Source organism: Oryctolagus cuniculus, chromosome 1 (genome assembly GCF_051225735.1).
Source record: "Oryctolagus cuniculus isolate XC-2025 breed Fujian yellow rabbit chromosome 1, ASM5122573v1, whole genome shotgun sequence".
Lineage (NCBI taxonomy): Eukaryota > Metazoa > Chordata > Mammalia > Lagomorpha > Leporidae > Oryctolagus > Oryctolagus cuniculus.
In genome coordinates this window covers 33,192,568-33,214,914 of record NC_142867.1, presented here as the reverse complement: position 1 = coordinate 33,214,914, position 22,347 = coordinate 33,192,568, and the positions used below count along the sequence as shown (strand labels likewise).

At 41.4% G+C, this 22,347-nt stretch overlaps 1 protein-coding gene across 4 annotated transcripts in view; it reads right to left on the bottom strand.

Moving 5' to 3' along the window:
- CCDC73 (coiled-coil domain containing 73) overlaps window positions 1–22,347 on the bottom strand; it is a 154,902-nt gene that overhangs the window by 100,301 nt on the left and 32,254 nt on the right. For 3 of the 4 annotated variants that reach the window (XM_089309806.1, XM_089309802.1, XM_089309807.1), the window contains exon 2: window positions 16,464–16,613. In XM_089309806.1, coding sequence (XP_089165932.1) covers window positions 16,464–16,598 — 135 coding nt within the window. In that variant the 5' untranslated portion in view covers window positions 16,599–16,613. The remainder of the gene's footprint in view (window positions 1–16,463; window positions 16,614–22,347) is intronic. The other variant, XM_089309814.1, reaches the window with a different exon arrangement.

Here is a 22,347-nt window from a genome sequence, read left to right as displayed (position 1 = left end):
GTTAGGGCCAAGGCTTACACTGTTGTGGGCTGCCTGCTGCTGAGGTAGACTTGTAGCCTGAGGATGCATCATACTTCTGCATGCAGAGATTCAGTTTTCCCAGCACCATTTGTTGAAGAGACTGTCCTTGCTCCAGGGAGTGATTTCAGTTCCTTTGTCAAAGACAGGTCACTGTAGATGTATAGGTTGATTTCAAGAGTTACTATTCTGTTCCACTGGTCTATCCATCTGTTTTTGTACCAGTACTAAGCTGTTTTGATAATAACTTCCCCATAGTATGTTGAAATCAGGTATTAGGTCACCTCTGGCTTTGTTTTAATTGTATAAGATTGTTTTAGCTATGTCGGATCTCTTGTGTTTCCATACGAATTTCAGAATCAATTTTCTATATTGGAGAAGAATGTCCTTGGTATTCTGATTGGTAACACATTGAATGTAAATTGCTTTTGGAAGTATGGACATTTTGATGATATTGATTCTTCCAATCCATGAACATGGAAGATATTTCCATTTTTTGTGTCTTCTATTTCTTTCTTTAATGTTTTATAATTCTCATCATAGAGATCTTTGATGTTCTTGGTTAAATTTATTCCAAGGTATTTGATTTTTTTGGTAGCTATTGTGAATAGGATTGATCTTAGAAGCTCAATGTCAGCCTTGGCATTGTCTGTGTATACAAAGGCTGTTGATTTTTGTGTATTGACTTTATATCCTACCACTTTATCAAACTCTTCTATGACTTCCAATAGTTTCTTAGTGGGGTCTTTTGTATCCCCTATATATAAAATCATGTCATCTGCAAATAGGGATAGTGTGACTTCCTCCTTCCCAACTTGTATCCCTTTGATTTCTTTTTCTTACCTAATGACTCTGGCTAAAACTTCCAGGACTATATTGAATAGCAGTGGTGGGAGTGGGCATCCCTGTCTGGTACCAGATATCAATGCGAATGCTTCCAACTTTTCCCAATTCAATATGATGCTAGCCATCAGTTTGTCATTAATTGCCTTGATTGTATTGAGGAATGTTCCTTTCATACCCAATTTGCTTAGAGTTTTCATCATGAAAGGGTGTTATATTTTATCAAATGTTTTCTCTACATCAATTGAGATAATCATATGGTTTTTGTTTAGCAGTTTAATATGGTGTATCACACTGACAGATTTGCGAATACTGAACCATCCCTGCATACCAGAGATAAATCCCACTTGATCTGGGTAGATGATCTTTCTGATGTGTTGTTGAATTCAATTGGCTAGAATTTTGTTGAGGATTTTTGTGTCTATGTTCATCAGAGAAATTGGTCTGTAATTCTCTTTCTCTGTTGCATATTTTCCGAGTTTAGGAATTAAGGTGATATTGGCTTCATAGTAAGGATTTGGGAGGATTCCCTCCCTTTTCAATTGTTTTCAATAACTTGAGAAGAATTGGAGTTAGTTCTTCTTTAAATGTCTGGTAGAATTCAGCAATGGAGCTATCTAGTCATGGGGCTTTTCTTTGTTGGGAGGGTCTTTATTATTGATTCAATTTCCATCTTTGCTATTGGTCTATTTAGGTTTTATATGTATTCATGACTCAATTTAGGTAGGTTGAATGTGTCCAGGAATCTATCCATTTCTTCTAGATTTTCTGACTCATTAGCATATAGCTTCTTTTCATAAGTTTTGAATATTATACCCTGCAAAGCTCTTTTATGAATGAAGGTGAAATAAAGACCTTCCATAACAAACAGAAATTGAAAGAATTTGTCACCACTTATCCAGCCTCATACACAGAAACACACAAAATAGCCATCATTACAAAAGAATATGAAGGCAAATAATCCCCCAGTAAAAGTATCAAAGGAATACATAGTAAACACTAGGAATATTTATGGAAAAATGGCAGCCATGTCATTACTTATCAATAGTCACCTTGAATGTAAATGGCCTAAACTCTCCAATTAAAAGATACAGGTTGGGTGAATGGATTAAAAAACAAGACCCATCTATTTTCTGCCTACAAAAACACATCTCACCAACAAAGATACATACAGACTGAAAGTGAAAGGATGGAAAAAGATATTCCAATGCTAATGGAAAGCAAAAAAGGGCAGGTGTTGCCATCTTAATATCAGACAAAATAGACTTTAACATAAAAACTGTTAAAAGAGACAAAGAAAGGCACTGTGTAATGATTAAGGGATCAATTTAACAGGAAGATGTGAATATAATAAATGTATATGTGCCCTTTTCTCTCTCCTCACCTTGTGGTGAGGAGATGAGCAAAGCAGAGTTATGAGCAGATGAGCAAAGCAGGATGAGCAAAGCAGAGTTATGAGATGATTCAACTATAGGTAGTTCTATAGCCATTCCCCTGGATACACCCCTAGGATATATGCTTAGAAATTGCAAAACTCTTAAGCTAGATGGTATTACTAAAGAAAAGTTTGATTTCTCTCTACAATACTGTGTGGCCTAGATATAGATTGGGAAATGAGGAAACAGGGCCAATAAATGGGATTCTTATTCTAATATCATTTTGGAACTTGACCTGTATTGCAGAAAAGAGCAAAAATAGCCAACATTGCTTATGTAAGGCATTTATGGCATAACATCGATGTTATAATCCCAAAAAGAGTGTTGTACTACACACCCTGCCCCTACTATCTGTGAGAAAAAGGAACAGTCAAGAGACATAATTGATGATCCGTTACTGACTGGTTCTTAGCTACCAGTTTCAACCTGCTGTGACACCAGAGTCATCTCAAAAGAGTGTCTTCAGAGCCTGACTTTTCCCCTACCACCCAAGGCCTCCACCTTTTAACCCTTCCTGCCCCCCCACCAGAGGATAGCCCTACTGGAGTTACGGTGGAGCCTCCTATCAGTAGACAACGGGGATGCTCTGTCCTTTGAGAGAAGTAACCAGCAGAACAGAGACCATTAGGGTACATGTACCTTTCATCCTACCTAAACCCATTGTAAACAAAAGCTGGGGAGATTTTCAGAAAATCCTACTAGATTTACTGAGGAATTTCAGGCCCTAACCTTAGCTTATGACCTTAACTGGAATGACATACATCTTTTTTTATCTGCTTCTTGTACAGCTGAAGAAAAGCAGCATATTTGGATAGAAGCTCAGAAATATGCTGATGAGATGTCAGTTCAGTATCTTGACAGTTTCGCTGTGGGGGCCTCAGCAGTCCCAATTAATGCACCTGATTGGAATTACCAAAAGGGGCATTCAGGTTCACAGCTATGAGACTATATGGTCTCATGCCTACTGGCAGGGATAAGGAAATATATTATGAAAACCTGTAAACTATGAAAAGATGAAAGAAGTAGCACAGGGTCCAGATGAGAATCCAGCTATCATACAGGGACAATTAGTAGAAGCAATAAAAAAAAAAAACAACAAAAATGCCAATAGAGATCCTGAATCTCCAGGAGAGCAGATTTATCTTGGTACTCATTTCACTGCACAATCAGCAGCAGATATTAGAAAAAAGCTTCAAAAACCTGCCATGGAATCCTAAATCCCCATGAACAGTATGGGAAAAGTATAGCATTTTATTTTTTTTAAAGATTTTATTTATTTTATTTGAGAGGTAGAGTTACAGACAGTGAGAGACAGACAGAAGGTCTTCCTTCCATTAGTTCACTCTCCAAATGGCCGCAACAGCTGGAACTGTGCCGATCAGAAGCCAGGAGTTTCTTCTGGGTCTCCCACATGGGTGCAGGGGCCCAAGGACTTGGACCATCTCCTAGTGCTTTCCCAGACCACAGCAGTGAGCTGAATTGGAAGTGGAGCAACCAGGACTAGAACTGACGCCCAACTGGGATGCCAGCACTGCAAGTGGAGGATTAACCTACTGCACCATGGCACCGGCCCCAAAAGTAGCATTTTAAGTGTTTAGTAATAATATAGACAGGTTGAAGAGGAAAAAACGCTCCAACATGGGAAGCAGCCCATATAGCAGATTCATAGAATGGCAAAGTAATACTCAGTGGCCTCAGATTCAGCGCATAAGGCATTTTGGTCTGGCTAAAAAGCCCATGAGAGTTTCAGGTATGGAAATCCAGGACACTAGTGCAAACAGCGTCTCTCCATGAAGGACCTCTGTGGTCCAGGCCCCACTGGAAAGAAGTGGTCATCAAAGAAGGATGTATACTTCTCTCAAGGGAGGAAAGGACTTCCACTTTGTTCATGGTCTTCTCTGAAGACTGATGGGGTTTGTGGATTCAAGAGGCTTCCACAGTCTAGGTATCTCATGTCAAGAGCCTTGAGTGATCAATGACATCATACATAAGAATGTTAATTGTTAAATTAACAACAGGAGTCACTGTGTATTAAGTTCCCATGCAGGATTTCTATCCTCAAAGAGTTGTATTATTAGAGTTAATAGTAAAGCTTGCTCTCAAAGCTTTGTTTTCTTTTAGTGTGCTAAATGGAGGATATTCTAATCTCTCATTAAGTTTTAGCTATGTCTAAGTGTCCAATACCATTGCTTGGGAGAGACTTGTTATCATTCTTACGTGCTTCCTTAAGTTAATTAAGTTTCTCAAACATGGACTCTTTTCTTTTCCAGAGAAACCTTTTATTTAAGGAATATAAACTTCATGCATTTCATAAGTACAACTTTGGGAATATATGATTCTTCCCACCATGCCCACCCTCCTACTCACATTCCTACCCCTCTTCTTCCTCTCTCTCCTTTTCCCAGTCTTATTTTATACTAAGATCTATTTTCAATTAACTTTATACACAGTAGATTAATTCTACAGTAACAGTTCATCAACTTGTATGAAAAAAAGAAAAATATTTTTAAATAAAGAAAAAAAAACTTTTCAACAGTTGAGATAAGGGCTGTTCAAAGTCATTGCATCTCGAAGTTAATTTTACTTTTTTTGAGAAATTTAATTAACTTAGAAGAAGCACCCAAGAATGATATATCATTTATGATCACTTAGACCTAACTATAGCTTATGAGACATTAGAATATCCTCCACTTAATATATTAAAAGAAAGTAATTCTTTGGGAACAAGTTTTTTGTTTTTGTTTTTGTTTTTATTTATTTATTTTTTATTTTTTGACAGGCAGAGTGGACAGTGAGAGAGAGAGACAGAGAGAAAGGTCTTCCTTTTGCCGTTGGTTCACCCTCCAATGGCCGCAGCGACCGGCGCGCTGCGGCCGGCGCACCGCGCTGATCCGATGGCAGAAGCCAGGATGTGGGGAGCAACCCGGACTGGACTGAGTTACTGGAATTAAGATTTATTCTATGCATCTGCTCTCCCACAATATGGCGCTGGGAGAGGAGAAAACAGCTTCTACACAGCTGCCTCTTGCCAACTTGAGTGATGACCTCCAGGAGCTGATCCTGCTCCTGATTGGAGGAGAGCAGCGTACTCGGCGTGTGGGCAGCCGAGTTAGGATTGGCGGAGGAGGACTATAAAGGAGGAGAGAGACGGCATGCACCAGGAACATCTAAGGGGAACATCTGAAGGAACACCTGTGCAGCCCCCGAGAGAGCCGGCCGGCGGTGTGCCGCTCCCCTGCGGAAGTGGGGAAAGTGGCCAGGGGGAACCGCCCTTCCACGGAGGTGGAAGGGACAGTAGCCAACCCGGGAAGAACCAGCAGCAAACCCGGGGAGGGCCGAGCAGACGAAAGAACAGCGCAGGGTCCTGTGTCGTTCCTCCACGAAGAGGGGGAGCGACACCAGGAGCCAGGTGCTTTTCCTGGTCTCCCACGTGGGTGCAGGGCCCAAGCACCTGGGCCATCCTCCACTGCACTCCCTGGCCACAGCAGAGAGCTGGCCTGGAAGAGGGGCAACCGGGACAGAATCCGGCGCCCCAACCGGGACTAGAACCCGGTGTGCCGGCGCCGCTAGGTGGAGGATTAGCCTAGTGAGCCGCGGCGCCGGCCCTGTTTTTTTTTTTTTTTTTTTTTTTTTTTTTTTTTTTTTTCCACAGACAGAGTAGACAGTAAGAGAGAGAAACAGAGAGAAAGGTCTTCCTTTTGCCGTTGGTTCACCCTCCAATGGCCGCCGCGGCTGGCGCGCTGCGGCCGGTGCACTGTGCTGATCCGAAGCCAGGAGCCAGGTGCTTCTCCCAGTCTCCCATGGGGTGCAGGGCCCAAGCACTTGGGCCATCCTCCACTGCCTTCCTGGGCCACAGCAGAGAGCTGGCCTGGAAGAGGGGCCCCCGACCAGGACCAGAATCCGATATGCCGACGCCGCTAGGCGGAGGATTAGCCCACTGAGCCGCGGCGCCAGCCAGGGAACAAGTTTTATCATTAATTAAAGCACCTAAGTAAATAAGCAATGGAGTTGGACACTTTAGCATAGCTAAAACTTTGAGACTTAAGTATACGTTCCACTTAATACATTAAAATGGAATAATCTTTGAAAACAAGTTTTATTCTAACTCTCATACAACAATTCTTTGAAGGCGGAAGTCCTGCATAGGAAGTTAGTGCCCAGTGACTCCTGTCAAACATGGACTTTGATTCCATGTCAGTCTCCCTGTAATATTCCTACCTTGCCTGTTTTACAGTCAAATGTAAAGTATAGAATTGTTCAAGGCCTCAGGGCTATAAAGCAGACAGCTGTTCCAATGAACCTTATAGTGTTAAACCCTTTCCTAAAGGATGTTTTCTGCTGCATCCCATTAAACCCAGAATCTAGCAAAAGGAGGAGAGATACAGAGTTTCCACAACAAAAGCCCAGTTTTCTAAACAAAAGGTAGATTACCTGGGATATATGGATGACCCCAGGAAACCATGCTCTTTCATTCAAGAGAAAGGAACTATTCTATGTATAGTATCACGATAGACAAAAAAGCTGTTAAGGACATTTCTGGGGATGGCAGGATTCTGTAGAATATGAATTCCAGAATTTGGGTTAGTAGCCAAACATCTATATGAAGCTTTAAAAGGTCCTGACACAGACATTTAACAGCATTAGGAATCCCTAACCTGAGTAAGCCATTCACTTTGTTTATAGCACAGAATCAGGGCGTTGCTCTAGGAGTACTGACTCAGAAATTGGGTCCACTTCCACAATCAGTGGCCTATTTTTCTAAACAGCCAGATTCAGCGGCTACAGGATGGTCTGCATTCTTAAAGGTTGTTGCTACTACACCTCTCTTGGAGGAACCACCAAGCTGAATTTGGGTCAGCCACTTGAAGTTCAAACTCCACACCATGTGCAAGGGGTAATGGAAATCAAAGGACATCAATGGCTAACAGGAGGAATCTACTGTTAGACTCACCTGAGGTAACTCTTAAAGTGCAAAGTCCTCAATCAGCGACTCTGTTGCCACCTGAGTGTACTGAAGAGTTAACTCACTAATGTGTAGAAACTATAGAACAAGTGTATTCAAGTAGACCTGACCTACGAGATGAGCCTCTAGAGAATCCAGATGTTGAATGGTTTACTGATGACAGTAGCTACATGAAGGAAGGAATTAGAAAGGCAGGTTATGCTACAGTGGATCTTACCCAAGTAACAGAAGCTCAAGCACTGCCAAGTAATACTTCAGCTCAAAAGGCTGACTTAATTGTATTAGCTAGAGCCTTGCAATTAGGAAAGGCCAGCAAGTTAATATCTATGCAGATTCCAAATATGCTTTCCTTGTGTTACATGTGCATGCACCAAAATGGAGAGAAAGAGGTTTACTGATTGCAAAGAATTCCTCTGTTAAATATGGAAAAGGAGATATTAGCTCTACTTCAGGCAGTACCGGAACCTTCAGAACTGGCTGTCATTCACTCTAAAGGACATCAGAAGGAAGACAACTATGTTATCAGGGGAAATGTGCCTGCAGATAAGGCAGCAAAAAGAGCTGCTGCACAGGAAGCTCTGGAAATGGCTCTAATACCTCAGCCTGTAGTAATGACTGAAGAGCCTCACGATATTGAGTCTGAGATCAAATGGGCCCAACAACAAGGTTATACTAAAGATGCTAGTGGATGGTGGACTTTAGATCATAAGGTTATGCTCCCAATGGCCTCTCAATGGAAAATTATTAAAGAAATACATGACACTACCCATCTGGGAAGAGGAGCTTTCATGCAAATAGTCTCTCTAGTGTTTGGAGGGAAAGGACTAAGTGCTGTCACAAGAGAAGTAACTCGTCCTTGACCACTGTGTTTACAAAATAACCCTGGTGGTCATGTAAAGCCACCTCCTTTGCTGACTCTTGTGCAAAGGAGTGAAACATGCTCAGGTGAAGATTGGCAGATTGACTTTACCAATATGCCTCCAATGAATAATTACAAATATCTTCTAGTTTTTATTGATACTTTCACAGGATGAATAGAAGCTCTTCCAACTTGAACAGAAAAGGCACAACCTAACTTGAGTCATGAAGACACAGAAAACCTAAATAGACCAAAGCCAAGACTGAAACCAAACCAGTGAAAAAGACCTTCCTGGGACCAGCACTGTGCATAGCCATAAGTGTGCCGGTTTGAGTCCTGGCTCTTCACTTCCGGTCCAGCTCTCTGCTATGGCCTGGGAAAGCAGTGAAAGATGGCTCAAGTCCTTGGACCCTTGCACCCATGTGGGAGACCCAGAGGAAGCTCCTGGCTCCTGGCTTTGAATTGGCGCAGCTCTAACTGTTGTGGCCATATGGGGAGTTAACCATCAGATGGAAGACTCTCTCCCTCTCTTTCTCTCTGCCTCTGACTCTCTGAAACTCTGCCTTTTAAATAAATCAATCAATCAAAAAAAAAAAAAAAAAGAGAGAGAGAGAGAGAGAGAGAGAGACTCTCCTAACAAAGAAAATCCCAGGACTGGACGGCTTCACTGCTGAATTCTACCAAAACATTCAAGCAAGAACTAACTCCAATTCTTCTCAAGCTATTCAAAACAACTAAAAGGGAGGGAATCACTCCAAACTCCTTCCATGAAGCTTGCATCACCTTAATTCCTAAGCCAGAAAAAAATACAACAGAAAAAGAGAATTACAGACCAACATCTCTGATGAACATAAATGCAAAAAAAAAAAAAAAAAAAAAAACTTCAACAAAACATTAGCTATTCGAATCAATACATCAGAAAGATCATTCCTCCAGACCAGGTGAGATTTATCCCTAGTATACAGGGATGGTTCAACATTTGCAAATCAATAAATGTGATACATCACATTAACAAACTGAACAACAAAAACCACATGATTATCTCAATAGATGCAGAGAAAGCATTTGATAAAATCTAACACCCTTTCATGATGAAAACCTTAAGCAAACTGGGTATAGAAAGAACATTCCTCAACACAATCAAGGCAACTTATGACAAACCCATGGCCAGCATCCTATCAAATGGGGAAAAGCTGGAAGCATTCCCACTAAGATTTGGAAACAGACAAGGATGCCCACTCTTACCACTGCTATTTAATATAGTCCTAGAAGTTTTAGCCAGAGCCATTAGGTAAGAAAAAAATCAAAGGGATACAAATTGGAAAGAAGGAAGTCAAAACTTTACCTATTTACAGATGACATGATTCTATATATAGGAGATTCAAAAGATTCCACTGAGAGACTACTGGAACTCATAAAAAATTTGATGAAATGAGGCCGGCGCCGCGGCTCACTAGGCTAATCCTCCGCCTAGCGGCACCGGCACACCGGGTTCTAGTCCTGGTCGGGGCACCGGATTCTCTCCCGGTTGCCCCTCTTCCAGACCAGCTCTCTGCTGTGGCCAGGGAGTGCAGTGGAGGATGGCCCAGGTGCTTGGGCCCTGCACCCCATGGGAGACCAGGAAAAGCACCTGGCTCCTGGCTCCTGCCATCGGATCAGCGCGGTGCGCCTGCCGCAGTGCGCCGGCCGCGGCGGCCATTGGAGGGTGAACCAACGGCAAAGGAAGACCTTTCTCTCTCTGTCTCTCTCTCTCACTGTCCACTCTGCCTGTCAAAAAAAAAAAATTTTTTTTTATGAAATGGCAGGATATAAAATCAACACAGAAAAATCAATAGCTTTTGCATACACAGACAATGTCATGGCTAAAGAAGACTTTTAAGATCAGCCCCATTCACAGTAGCTCAAAAAGAATTAAATACCTTGGAATAAATTTAACCAAGAACGTCGAAGATCCCTATGATGAATATTACAATACACTAAAGAAAGAAATAGAAGATGACATTTAAAAAATAGAAAAAATCTTTCATGTTCATAAATGGGAAGAATCAACATCATGAAAACGTCCATACTACCAAAAGTAATTTACAGATTCAATCCGATCCCAACCAAAATACCCACAACATTCTTGGAAAATCTAGAAAAAAATGCTAAAATTCATATGGAAACACAAGAGACCCCAAGTAGTTAGCTAAAGCAATTTTATACAATGAAAACAAAGTGTGAGACATCACAATACCTGATTTCAATATATATAACAGGGCAATTATAATCAAAACAGCCCAGTACCAGCACAAAAAGAGACTTGTAGACCAATGGAACAGAATAGAAACTCCAGAAATCAGTCTACACATCTACAACCAACTTATCTTTGACTAAGGAGCTGAAATAAATCCCTGGAGCAAGGACAGTCTCTTCAAGCAAAGGTGCTGGAAAACTGGTTCTCCACATGCAGAATATGAAGCAAGAACCTACCTTACACCTTATACAAAAATCCACTCAAAATGGATCAAAGACCTACATCTACAATGCAATACCATCAAATTAGAGAATACTGGGGAAACCCTGCAAGACAATGGCATAGGCAAAGAGTTCTTAGAAAAGACCCCACTGGCACAGGAAATAAAAGCCAAAATTGACATGTGGGATTACACCAAGCTGAGAAGCTTCTGTACTGCAAAAGAAACACTCAGTAAAATGAAGAGGCAACTGACAAAATGGGACAAAATATTTGCAAATTATGCAACTGATAAAGGATTAATAACCAGAATATATAAAGAGATCAAGAAACTTAACAACAAAACAAACAACCCAGTTAAGAAATGGGCAAAGGTCTTAAACAGGCATTTTTAAAGAGAGGAAATTCAGATGACAAACAGACACTTGAGAAAATGCTCAGGATCAAGGAAATGCAAATCAAAACCAAGGGTGAGTTTTCACCTCACTCCAATTAAGAATGGCTCTCCTACAGAAATCAACAAATGACAAACAGTGATGAGGATGTGGGGAAAAAGGTATCCTGGTCCACTGTTGGTGGAAATGTAAACCTGTGCAGGGACTGTGGAAGACAGTATGGAGATATCTCAGAAATCTAAATATAGACAGACATTCCACTCATGAGAATTTGTACAAACCAAAAGAAATCAGCATATGAAAGTTATCTGTACCCCCATGTTCACTGCAGCAAAATTCACAATAGTTAAGATATGGAATTAACCCAGATGTCCATCAGCTGTTGATTTCCACACTATGGAGTAATACTCAGCTGTGTAAAAAAAAAAAAATGCAATTCTGTGTTTTGCAACAAGATGGATGCAACTTGAAACCATTATGCTTAGTGAAATAAGCCAGTCCCAAAGAGACAGATATCATATGCTTTCCATGATCTGAGCTAACAGACAACCTGGAATATAATGTATTTGAGTGAAACAGACATTTTCAGAATTGATTATTGTTTACAGCCCTTGTCTCCTTTGTTGAGGAACAGTGTGTATTTTTTTCTTCATACTCTTTGTTAAACATTTACTTAGTGTAAACTATATGATCATGAACTAAACTGAAAATAGTTTTTGGTAAAAATTAAGAGCGGGAATATGAGGAGGAGGAGGAGGAAGTGTTGGAACATGGGCAAGAGGGAGGGTAGGGGAGGAAGTGTCACTATGTTCCTAAATTTGTATACATGAAATACATGAAACTTGTATAATTTAAATAAAATTTTTAAAAAATGTCAGTGGGGCCTACTGTGGTTCCATTTGCACTAAATGTGTCCACTACAGGATTAAGCATGCTTTTTTTTTTTTTTTTAAGATTTATTTACTTATTTGAAAGAGTTACAAAGAAAGAGAAGAAGAAAGAGAGAAAGATTTTCTCCACTGGTTCATTCCCCAAATGGCCACAATGGCCAAAACTAGGAGCCTGGAACTCCATCTAGGTCTCTACCATCAGTACAGGGGCCCAAGTACCTGAAATATTGTTTGCTGCTTTTCCAGGCACTTTAGCAGGGAACTGAATCAAAACTAGAACAGCCGGGACATGAATCAGCACACATAAGGAATGCCAGCACCATAGGCAACAGCTTAACTCACAGTACCACAACGCCGGCCCTAAGCATGCTTTCTTAATTGAGGAGCAGAAAATCATTGTGAAAGTGTTGAAGACACAAGCATAGAGTCAAAAAGTTAAATTTAAAAATGAAGGGTTTTTCAATAAGAAAGGAAAAGGGGGGGAATGATTCCCTTGCTAACCCTAAAGAAAACATTTTTCAAATCAGAAATATAAACAGATGAAAATATAATGTTTGAAATATAATAAAACAGAATACAAAGTGTTAAATATTCACAATGACTTAAGTTGACCTAAAGTTGTTTCACTTACAAAAGATAACATTATAAGCTAATTTTACAAGAGTTTATAATGCTTTTTTGATGACTAATTTTTAGGTATCAAGTTGATTACAAAAAGGAACACTTAGAAACCTGGAAAAAACATTATTTTGGGTGTGTCTTTGAGTGCTTCCAAAAGAGATTAGCAGATGAGTCTTTGACTAGGTGGGAGGACTTGGCCTTGATGTGAGTGGGCAATAACATCTGGCTGAAGATACAGAAAGAATAAATAAAGATAAACTGGTCTCACACTGAGAGGTGGGTGTTCTCCTGTCTCTGACATCAGAATTCTAGCCTTGTTTGCCTTTGGACTCCCAGACTTATAACAGCAGCCCCCTTACCAGTACTCAAGCTTTCAGTCTCAAACTAATAGTTACATCGTTGGCTTTCCTGGTTCTGAGGTCATTAGCCTTGAACTGAGTCACAATTCCAGCCTACAGACCACATGTCATGGGATTTCTCAGCTGCCATAATTGCATGAACAATTCCCCTAAAAAAATCCTCTTTGATTTATCTATATGCACACAGCCTTTTGATTGATTCCTCTATAGAATCCTGAATAATACATGTTTTTAAAGCAGAATTTTTTCTTAAACAGATTTTTGTTACAGTAATAAGTAGCCTTACATAGGATGAACACTACACCATTTAGACTTTATTATAGTAACATTTCAACATTTTTATTTTTAAACAACATATGTAGGGTGGGTATTGAAGTACAGGTTAAGCAACAACTTGAAATGCCGATATCCCAAATAAAGTACTTTTGCTTCCAATCCAGCTTCTTGCTAATGTACCTGGGAGGTAATTAATGATGGACCAAGTAGGCCGGCGCCGTGGCTCAATAGGCTAATCCTCCACCTTGCGGCGCCGGCACACCGGGTTCTAGTCCCGGTTGGGGCGCCGGATTCTCTCCCGGTTGCCCCTCTTCCAGGCCAGCTCTCTGCTATGGCCAGGGAGTGCAGTGGAGGATGGCCCAGGTGCTTGGGCCCTGCACCCCATGGGAGACCAGGAAAAGCACCTGGCTCCTGGCTCCTGCCATCGGATCAGCGCGGTGCGCCGGCTGCAGCGGCGGCCATTGGAGGGTGAACCAACGGCAAAAGGAAGACCTTTCTCTCTCTGTCTCTCTCTCTCTCACTGTCCACTCTGTCAAAAAGAAAAAAAAAAAAATGATGGACCAAGTACCTAGGTTCCTGCCACCCATGTGGGAAACCTAGATGGAGGTTCCTGGTTCCTGGCTTCAGCCTGCCCCAGCCCAGCTGTTATTGGCATCTGGGAAATGAATCAGCAAATGGACCAGCTCTCTTTCCCCGTCCCCCCTCCCCCTCTCTCTGTGGCTCTGCTTTTCAAATAAATAAATTAAATTTTAAAAAAATTGGGTGCCAGCACTGTGGCACAGTAGGCCAAGCCTCTGCCTGTGGCACTGGCTTCATATGGGTACCAGTTTGAGTCCCAGCTGCTCCACTTCCAATCCAGCTCTCTGCTAATGTGCCTGGGAAAGCACTGGGGGATGGTCCAAGTCTTTGGACCTCTGCACCCACTTGGGAGACCCAGAGGAAGTACCTGGCTCCTGGCTTCAGATCAGCTCAGCTCCAGCCATTGCGGCCATTTGGGGAGTGAACCAGAGTATGGAAGACCTTTCTTTCTGTTTCCATCTCTCTCTGTAACTCTGCCTTTCAAGTAAATAAATAAAATCCTTAAAAAAAAAAAGTATGTGTATGTGTAAGTGGCCCCTCTACTTTTATTTTTATTTATTTATTTTCACTTTATTTGAAAGAGAGACAGAGAGAGATCTTCCACCCACTGGCTCACTTCCCAAATGCCCACATTTGCCCAGGCTAGGCCAGATCAAACCTATGAGCCAGAAACTCAAAATAGGTCTACCATGTAGTTTTCAGGGATCCAAGTACATGAGCCATCATCTGTTGCAATACAGTATATACATCAGCAAAAAGCTAGATCCAAAACTGACTTGAACGAGGCACTTAATATATATATATATAGAACCCGGGGTGCTGGCGCCACAGGCAGAGGATTAGCCAAGTGAGCCGCGGCGCCGGCTGACGAGGCACTTAATATTTCAATGTTTTTCAGAATAAGGTTAGTGTATGTATGTATGTATGTATATGTGTGTGTATGTATATACATATATATATATATGAAATATTAAGATTCCCAGCTACACCTCTTTCAATCCAGCTCGCTGCTATTGCCTGGGAAAGCAGCACAAGATGGCCCAAGTCCTTGGGCCTCTGCACCCATGTGGGAGACCTGGAAGAAGGTTTTGGCTCCTAGCTTCAGATCAGCATTGCTCCAACTGGGGAGTGAACCAGCGGATGGTAGACCTCTCTCTCTGCCTCTCCTCTCTCTGTGTAACTCTGACTCTCAAATAAATAAATCTTGAAAAAAAAAAAAAATGCTGTTTCAGATTTCTCTCACTTAAAACCTATCCTCAGCTTACAACTGGTTGTTTTCCTCTCCCTTATAGCATGTTTTTAAGAAGAATCAACTACTACTGATTCTTATTTCTGCCTCTTCTGTTCTGCCTTCATAGTCATATGTAAGTGCTAGTGCACTTAGCTCTATATCGTTACTGCAATAATTTTATAAATTACTTTCTCCTCTTCAGAGTCTTACCAACTCCAATCTATCCTATACATAATTAACAAGATGCTCCTTGAATGTGACACTACAATCTCAGAAATAAAATGCTTTTTATGGGGATTTGTACAATATACATCATTTGCTGAAACCATCTTTATGATGTTATACTAAATATCTTGTTTTCAAAAATTTCAGAGTTAGCACTATTAAAATTAAGCATAGCTGTTTTTTTTTGCCCCTTAATCATGTGCTTATTTTATTATTTAATCATTTCGTAGATATCTACCTTATAACCAAAAAAAGAAAACAAAACAAGAACAAAAAACAAGCCACGTAATTTTCCCAAGGGCAGCTCCTTTTCAGCAAACCATGGTGTTTCTCTATAGAGCTATCTAGTACTCCCTGAAATGCAATAAATAACTAGTACACTTATCAAATATTTAACACTCTGAATATCTCTTTAATTTTTTGTTTAGTTTTCAAATTTTCATTTCCTATTCCCTAATCATTGACTTAGTCTTTTTTTCTCTTATTTCATTATTTAGACTATGTGTGTGTTTTATTTCTAAACAAGAGATTACCTTGTCAGTTCTTTTTTTTTTTTCTTTAAAAAATAGGCTAGGAAAAACATCAAGTTATCATATTTAAAAAAGCATTTTGGGGCTGGCACTATGGCGTAGTGAGTAAACCACTGCCTGCAGTGTCTGCATCCCACATGGGTGCCGGTTCGAGTCCCGGCTGCTCCACTTCCAATCCAGTTCTCTGCTATGTCCTGGGAAAGCAGAAGATGGCCCAAGTCTTTGGGCCCCTGCACCCACATGGGAGCCCCGAAAGAATATCCTGACTCCTGGCTTCGGATTGGCACAGCTCCAGCTGTTGTAGCCAACTGGGGAGTGAACCAGTGGATGGACGACCTCTCTCTTTCTCTCTCTCTCTGCCTCTACTTCTGTGTAACTCTGACTTTCAAATAAATAATAAATAAACCTTTTTTTAAAGAAAAAAAAAGCATTTTAAAAAGGACCTTACTGTTGGGAATGGGTGGCACTGCAAGTCACGCAACTCTGACATCCCAAATCAAAGTGTTGATTCAAGTCCTGGCTGCTCTGCTTCCAATATAGCTTCCTGCTAATGTGCTTGGGAATGCATCAGAGGATGGCCCAAGTATATGGGCCCCTGCCACCCACCTGAGAGACCAAGATGGAGTTCCTGGTGCCTGGCTTTGGCATAACCCAGTCCTGGCTGTTGAGACCCTTTGAGGAATGAACAGGGAATGGAAGAACTCTTCCTCTGTCTTTCCCTATCTCTCAATTGCTCTGCCTTTCAAAGAAGTAAATAAATACATCTTTAAAAAAGGAGCTTACCCTTCTCATACGCAATTCTTCTAATGCTTCCAGGAAGCTTGTTTTGAAATCTAGCAGTTGAATAGAAAACAATGTCTCTGACGAACTCTGAAGAGGAAAGACAGATGATGACTCAGTGTTGAGATCATTCTCCATGTTAACATTTATTTCCTGTAATATAAAAAAATTCAATTAAAATCATTTATCTACATTTTGCAAGTAGTTACCATAACAATATAACTTGTATCCCATAATCCACCAGGTTCAGCACTATTTAAACAGTTTAAACAGTTGTTATATAGTTACTCCCACACTAGTCTTGATATAAAAGACATTAGCCAGTGGACTGATTCTGTTTCTCTATGACTGAGTCTTCTTCTAATACCTGAGTATCCTGGGGGATTAAATTTTCTGCCCCTAAGTATAAGTCTCCTGAAAGGTAGGTTCTTATGTTGCAGACAAGGAATGACCCTTCACAAGCTACTTCATTCCAAGGCTGAGAAATACATTCTGCTTCTTAAACTTTGCACTGAAAAAATGCAGCAAGAATGATTTTGTTATCAAGTATATAGTATTCAGGCAAGAGGAAGGCACAGTTAATTCATCAGAGCTTGTTTTTCAGAGGATGTTCCAACTGGGGAGCCGTGAATTGGTTCTTGGGAAACATCAACAAAATTGACAAGCTAGACTGATCAGGGGACACAAGATTCAGATCATGAAAATCAAGGATGAATGGGGGCATATTAGTACCAACTTTCCAGAAATAAAAAGGGACAACAAAAGAATGTTATGACGACTTGTGTTCCATGTAACATAGATAAAATATGCAAATTCCTTGAAACAAACCACCAAAACTGACTCAAGACGAAATACAAAATTGGAAATGAACTTGTTAAGAGTAAAGAAATTAGGGGTCAGCGCTGTAGCACAGCGGCTTAACACCCTGGCCTAAAGTGCCGGCATCCCTTATGGGTGCTCGTTCTAATCCCAGCTGCGCCTCTTACGATCCAGCTCTCTGCTATGGCCTGGGAAAGCAGAAGATGGCCCAAGTCCTTGGGCCCCTGCACCCATGTGGGAGACCCATAAGAAGCTCCTGGCTTCGGACTGGCGCAATTCCGGCTATTGCGGCCAATTGGGGAGTGAACCTTTGGATGGAAGACCTCTCTTTCTCTCTCTCTCTCCCTCTCCCTCTCCCTCTCCTCTATCTGTGTAACTCTGAACTTTCAAATAAATAAATCTAAAAAAAAGAGTAAAGAAACTGAATAATTATACAATTTCTCCACAAAAAAAGCCTAGGACCACATGCCCCCACTGGTGAATTTTATCAAACATTTAAAGAAGCACTAGCACCAATCCTTCATAAAATTTTTCAAAAAAAAAAAAAAAACAGTAGAAAATAGAACATTTCCTAATTCATAAAATGAAATAATATTATCCTCATATCAAAGCTGAATATCTGACAAGAAAATAAAACCAAAACCCAATATCCCTTATAAATATGGACACAAAAACTCTCATCAAAATGTGACCAAATCCACAAACATATTTTAAAAATTATACATCATGACTAAGTAGGTTTTACCCCAGGAATGCAAGTTGGCTTAATATATTAAAATCAGGGGAGATTCAAGATGGCTGAATAGGGAGAAGTTACACTACCTTTAACCACAGATACCAGAAAACTAGAAGAAGCACCATGTTCCCAGAGGACTGACTGAGGGAAAAAAAAATTTTTTTATTAAGATTTATTTTATTTGAAAGACAGAGTTACAGAGAGAGATAGAGACAGAGAGAAAGGTCTTCCATAAGCTGGTTCACTCCCCAGATGGCTGCAATGGCCGGAGCTGCGCTGATCAGAAGCCAGGAGCCAGGAGCTTCTTCCCGGTCTCCCATGCAGGTGCAGGGGCCCAACGACCTGGTCCATCTTCTACTGCTATCCCAGGCCATAGCAGAGAGCTGGATGAGAAGAGGAGCAGCCAGGACTTCAACTGGTGCCCATATGGGATACCAGCGCCTCAGGCCAGGGCTTTAACCTGCACCAGCCCCATGACTGAGGGAAACTTTCAGTGGAGAAAGAGAGATTTTGTGGAGCAGGGAGGACAGAAAACAAGACACACCGCTGCCTGCCGTAGATGTGCAGGCATATTAATCCTGCATATTAATGCTGGCACCTGGCTAGAAAATGCCCTCTTCTCAGGCAAAGTGAGAGGAGGCGCTCACAGCCTATGATACTAGCAGCTCTGATTGAGGAAGAATTCCTCAGTTCTCACTGGCTTTGAGTCCAGCCTGGGAAACTGACGGGGGCTGAGCAACTACTTCACTCCATGAAGGGTAACCACATTGCTCCTCTCCCCTCCCTACACCAAAGCACCAGTCTCAAATTCCTGCAGTGGAGCTGCAACCATCTCTGTACTGACTTGGTGAACAGCAAGTAGCTGTCACCAGGGACAGGGCAGCTGGCATGAAAGAGAGCAGATCCCCTGAACCCTGTGACTGAGGGTTCTGTGCACAGGCCATGGAGCTGAGAGGGACATGGCTTGTGGCTGGTTCCCGTACACCCGTACAGTCGGTGGAAACTGGGAATTCCTGGTGTTCTGAGGACAGAGCTTACTAAGGTCTCAGCGGATACACCACAGAGTGGGTCAATATTCTGTATGGTATGTGTACCTGAGGGGTTGGGTGTATAAGCACCATGAGCTTACTCTAGATCATAAACCAGCTGGTTCACCTTAGCACAGAGAAGGGCTGGAATTGTGAACACACTAGCCAGCTCCAACATTCCCTCCCTCTAGTGACAGGGGTGCTACACCTTGCCCAACTTGGATGTCACTTTGGACTCTTCCCATCCACAGTGGTCCAAATTCCCTGGTGCCACCTAGAACACACCCCTGGAACTCCAGCACAAGTCTCAGGCATTCCAAAAACTCAGAAAGACACATTTCTTAAAAAAAAAAAAAAAAAGAAAAAAAAAAAAAGGTCTGAGCTGGCACTGTGGTAAAGCTGTGGTGCCAGGTAACCAGCATCCCACATGGGCACTGGTTTGAGTCCCAGCTGCTCCACTTCCAATCCAGCTCCCTGCTGATGGCCTGGGAAAGCAATTGTAAAATGGCATAAGTGCTTGGACCCCTGGACTCGTGTGGGAGACCTCAAAGAAACTCCTGGATCCTGGCTTTGGATTGGCCCAGCTTTGGCCGTTGCAGTCATTTGGGCAGTGAACCAGCGGATGGATGATTCATTCATTCCCTCCCTCCCTCCTTCTCTTTCTCTCTTCCTAACTCTGCCTTTCAAATAAATAAATCTTTTAATAAAAAGAAAAAAACTATACCCCAGAGGAGATAACAACAAATGATCCCCCAGATGCATAAAACCAACATAGAAACATAAGAAACATGAATAAGGAAATCAATATGATGTCCCAGAAGAAATATAATAATATATTAATATTGGACTACGGGGGCCAGTGCTGTGGCGCAGCAGGTTAACCCTGGCCTAAAGCGCTGGCATCCCATATAGGCGCCAGTTCAAGTCCCGGCTGCTCCACTTCCTATCCAGCTTTCTGCTATGGCCTGGGAAAGCAGTGGAGGATGGCCCAAGTCCTTGGGCCCCTGCACCCACATGGGAGACCCAGAGGGAGCTCCTGGCTCTTTGCTTCAGCTCTGCGCAGCTCCGGTTGTTGCAGTCAATTGGGGAGTGAACCAGTGGACGGAGGACCTTTCTCTCTCTTTCTCTGTCTCTCCTTCCCTCTGTGTGTGTAACTCTGACTTTCAAATAAATAAATAAAACTTAAAAAAAAATATTGGACTATGAAGAAGGGGAAACAGATGAAATGCCTGGAAAAGAATGATTCTAAGTTTATTCAAGAACAAAGAGAAACAGTTACATAAAAAAGGAAATCTGGACATGAACTGGATGAGAAATTCTGCAAAGTGTTATGCTGATGAAAAATCAGAAATATTAGAAATGAAGTCTTCAATGAGTCAAACAAAAAAATATAGTCAAAATCCTTAACAACGTGAGGAAGCAAATATAACAATATTTAATCTAGAAGACGGGTCTTTTGAAATAGAAGAAGAAAAAATTAGAAATACTGAAAACAGTGTTCAAGATCTATGAGATACCCTCAAATGGCAAAATATATGAGAACTTAGAAGTTTTTTTTTTAAGATTTATTTTATTTATTTGAAAGACAGAGTTACAGAGAGAGCGGCAGGGACAGAGAGAGTGATTTCTTCCATCCGCTGGTTCACTCCCCAGATGGCCACAATGGCCAGAGCTGAGCCAATCCGAAGGCAGGAGCCAGGAGCCAGGAGCTTCTTCCAGGTCTTCCACATGGGTGCAGAGGCCTCAGGACTCAGGCCATTTTCTGCTTTCCCAGGCCATAGCAGAGAGCTGGATTGGAAGAGGAGCAGCCAGGATTGGAACCGGCATCCATGTGGGATGTCGGCCTTTCAGGTGGCTCCAAACTTAGAAGTTCTTGAAGGAATGGGGAAAAAAGAATGTGTTAGAAAGCCCACTCAGTGAAATAACAGGAAATTTCCCCAATTTGGAGAAAGATGTGGGCACCCAAATATGGGACACACAGAACCCCAAATAGGCAAGATCATAAAAGGTCCTCACTGTCACATATTATAGTGAAACTTTCAAAAGCAGAACATAAAGAGACCATCCTATATATTCAAGAGAGAATGGCCAGATCACCTTTAAAGGATCTCCCATAAGACTAACAACAGATTTTTCAACAGAAACCTACAGAACAGGAGAATGGAGAGTTATAGTGTACGTTCTAAAAGAAAAAAATGCCAACCCAGAATACTCGACACAGTGAAGCTCTCATTTATAAATGAACATGAAATAAAGACCTTCTAAGACAAGCAAAAATTGAAAGAATTTGTCACCACATGGCCAGTCGTACAAATAATACACACAGAAATAGAGAAAGACATTCAGCAAGAATGTGAAGACAGAAAACTTCCTATTAACAGAACAAAGAGATTCAAAACAAATATTCATGGAAAAAGAGCAGCACCAAGTCCTTACTTATCAATAATAACCTTGAATGCAAATGGACTAAATTCTCCAGTTAAAAAACATAGACTGGGGCCAGCGGCACTGTGGTATAGTAGGCTAACCTCTGCCCGTGGTGCCGGCATCCCATAGAGGTGCTGGTTTGTGCCCGAGCTGCTCCTCTTCTGATTCAGCTCTATGCTAATAACCTGGGAAAGCAGCTGAAGAAGGCCCATGTACCTGGGCCCCTGCACCCACGTGGGAGACCTGGTTGAAGGTTCTGGCTCCTGGCTTCGGATGGGCCCAGCTCCTGCCATTTTGGCCATTGTGGCCATTTGGAAAGTGAACCAGTGGATGGAAGACCTCTTTTTGCCTCCTGCTCTCTCTAACTCTGCTTCTCAAATAAATAAATCTTTAAAAAAAAATACAGACTGGCAGGATTAAAACACTACCTACAAGAAACATACTGCTCCAGTAAAGATGTACAGAGACTGAAAGAATGGAAAAAGATATTCCATGCCAAATGGAAATAAAAAAAAATGAGTAGTTGTAGCTATTCTCATATCATACAAAATAGACTTTAAGACGAAAGTCAAAAAAGAGACAAAGAAGGTTATTATGTAATGACTAAGATTAAATCAAGAAGATACAACTACAATAAATATATCTGCACCCAATTCAAGGGCACTCAGTTTTATAAAACAAGTGTTAATGGATCTAAAGGGAGACATAAACACCAATACAATAATGGGGGGCTTCAACACTCCACTTTCATCAATGGACAGATTAGACAAAAATCAATATAGAAAAAAAACAGAACTAATCTACACTATAGACCAAATAGACCTAACAGATACCTATTAAAATATTTCATCCCACAGATACCTGCAGAATACATATT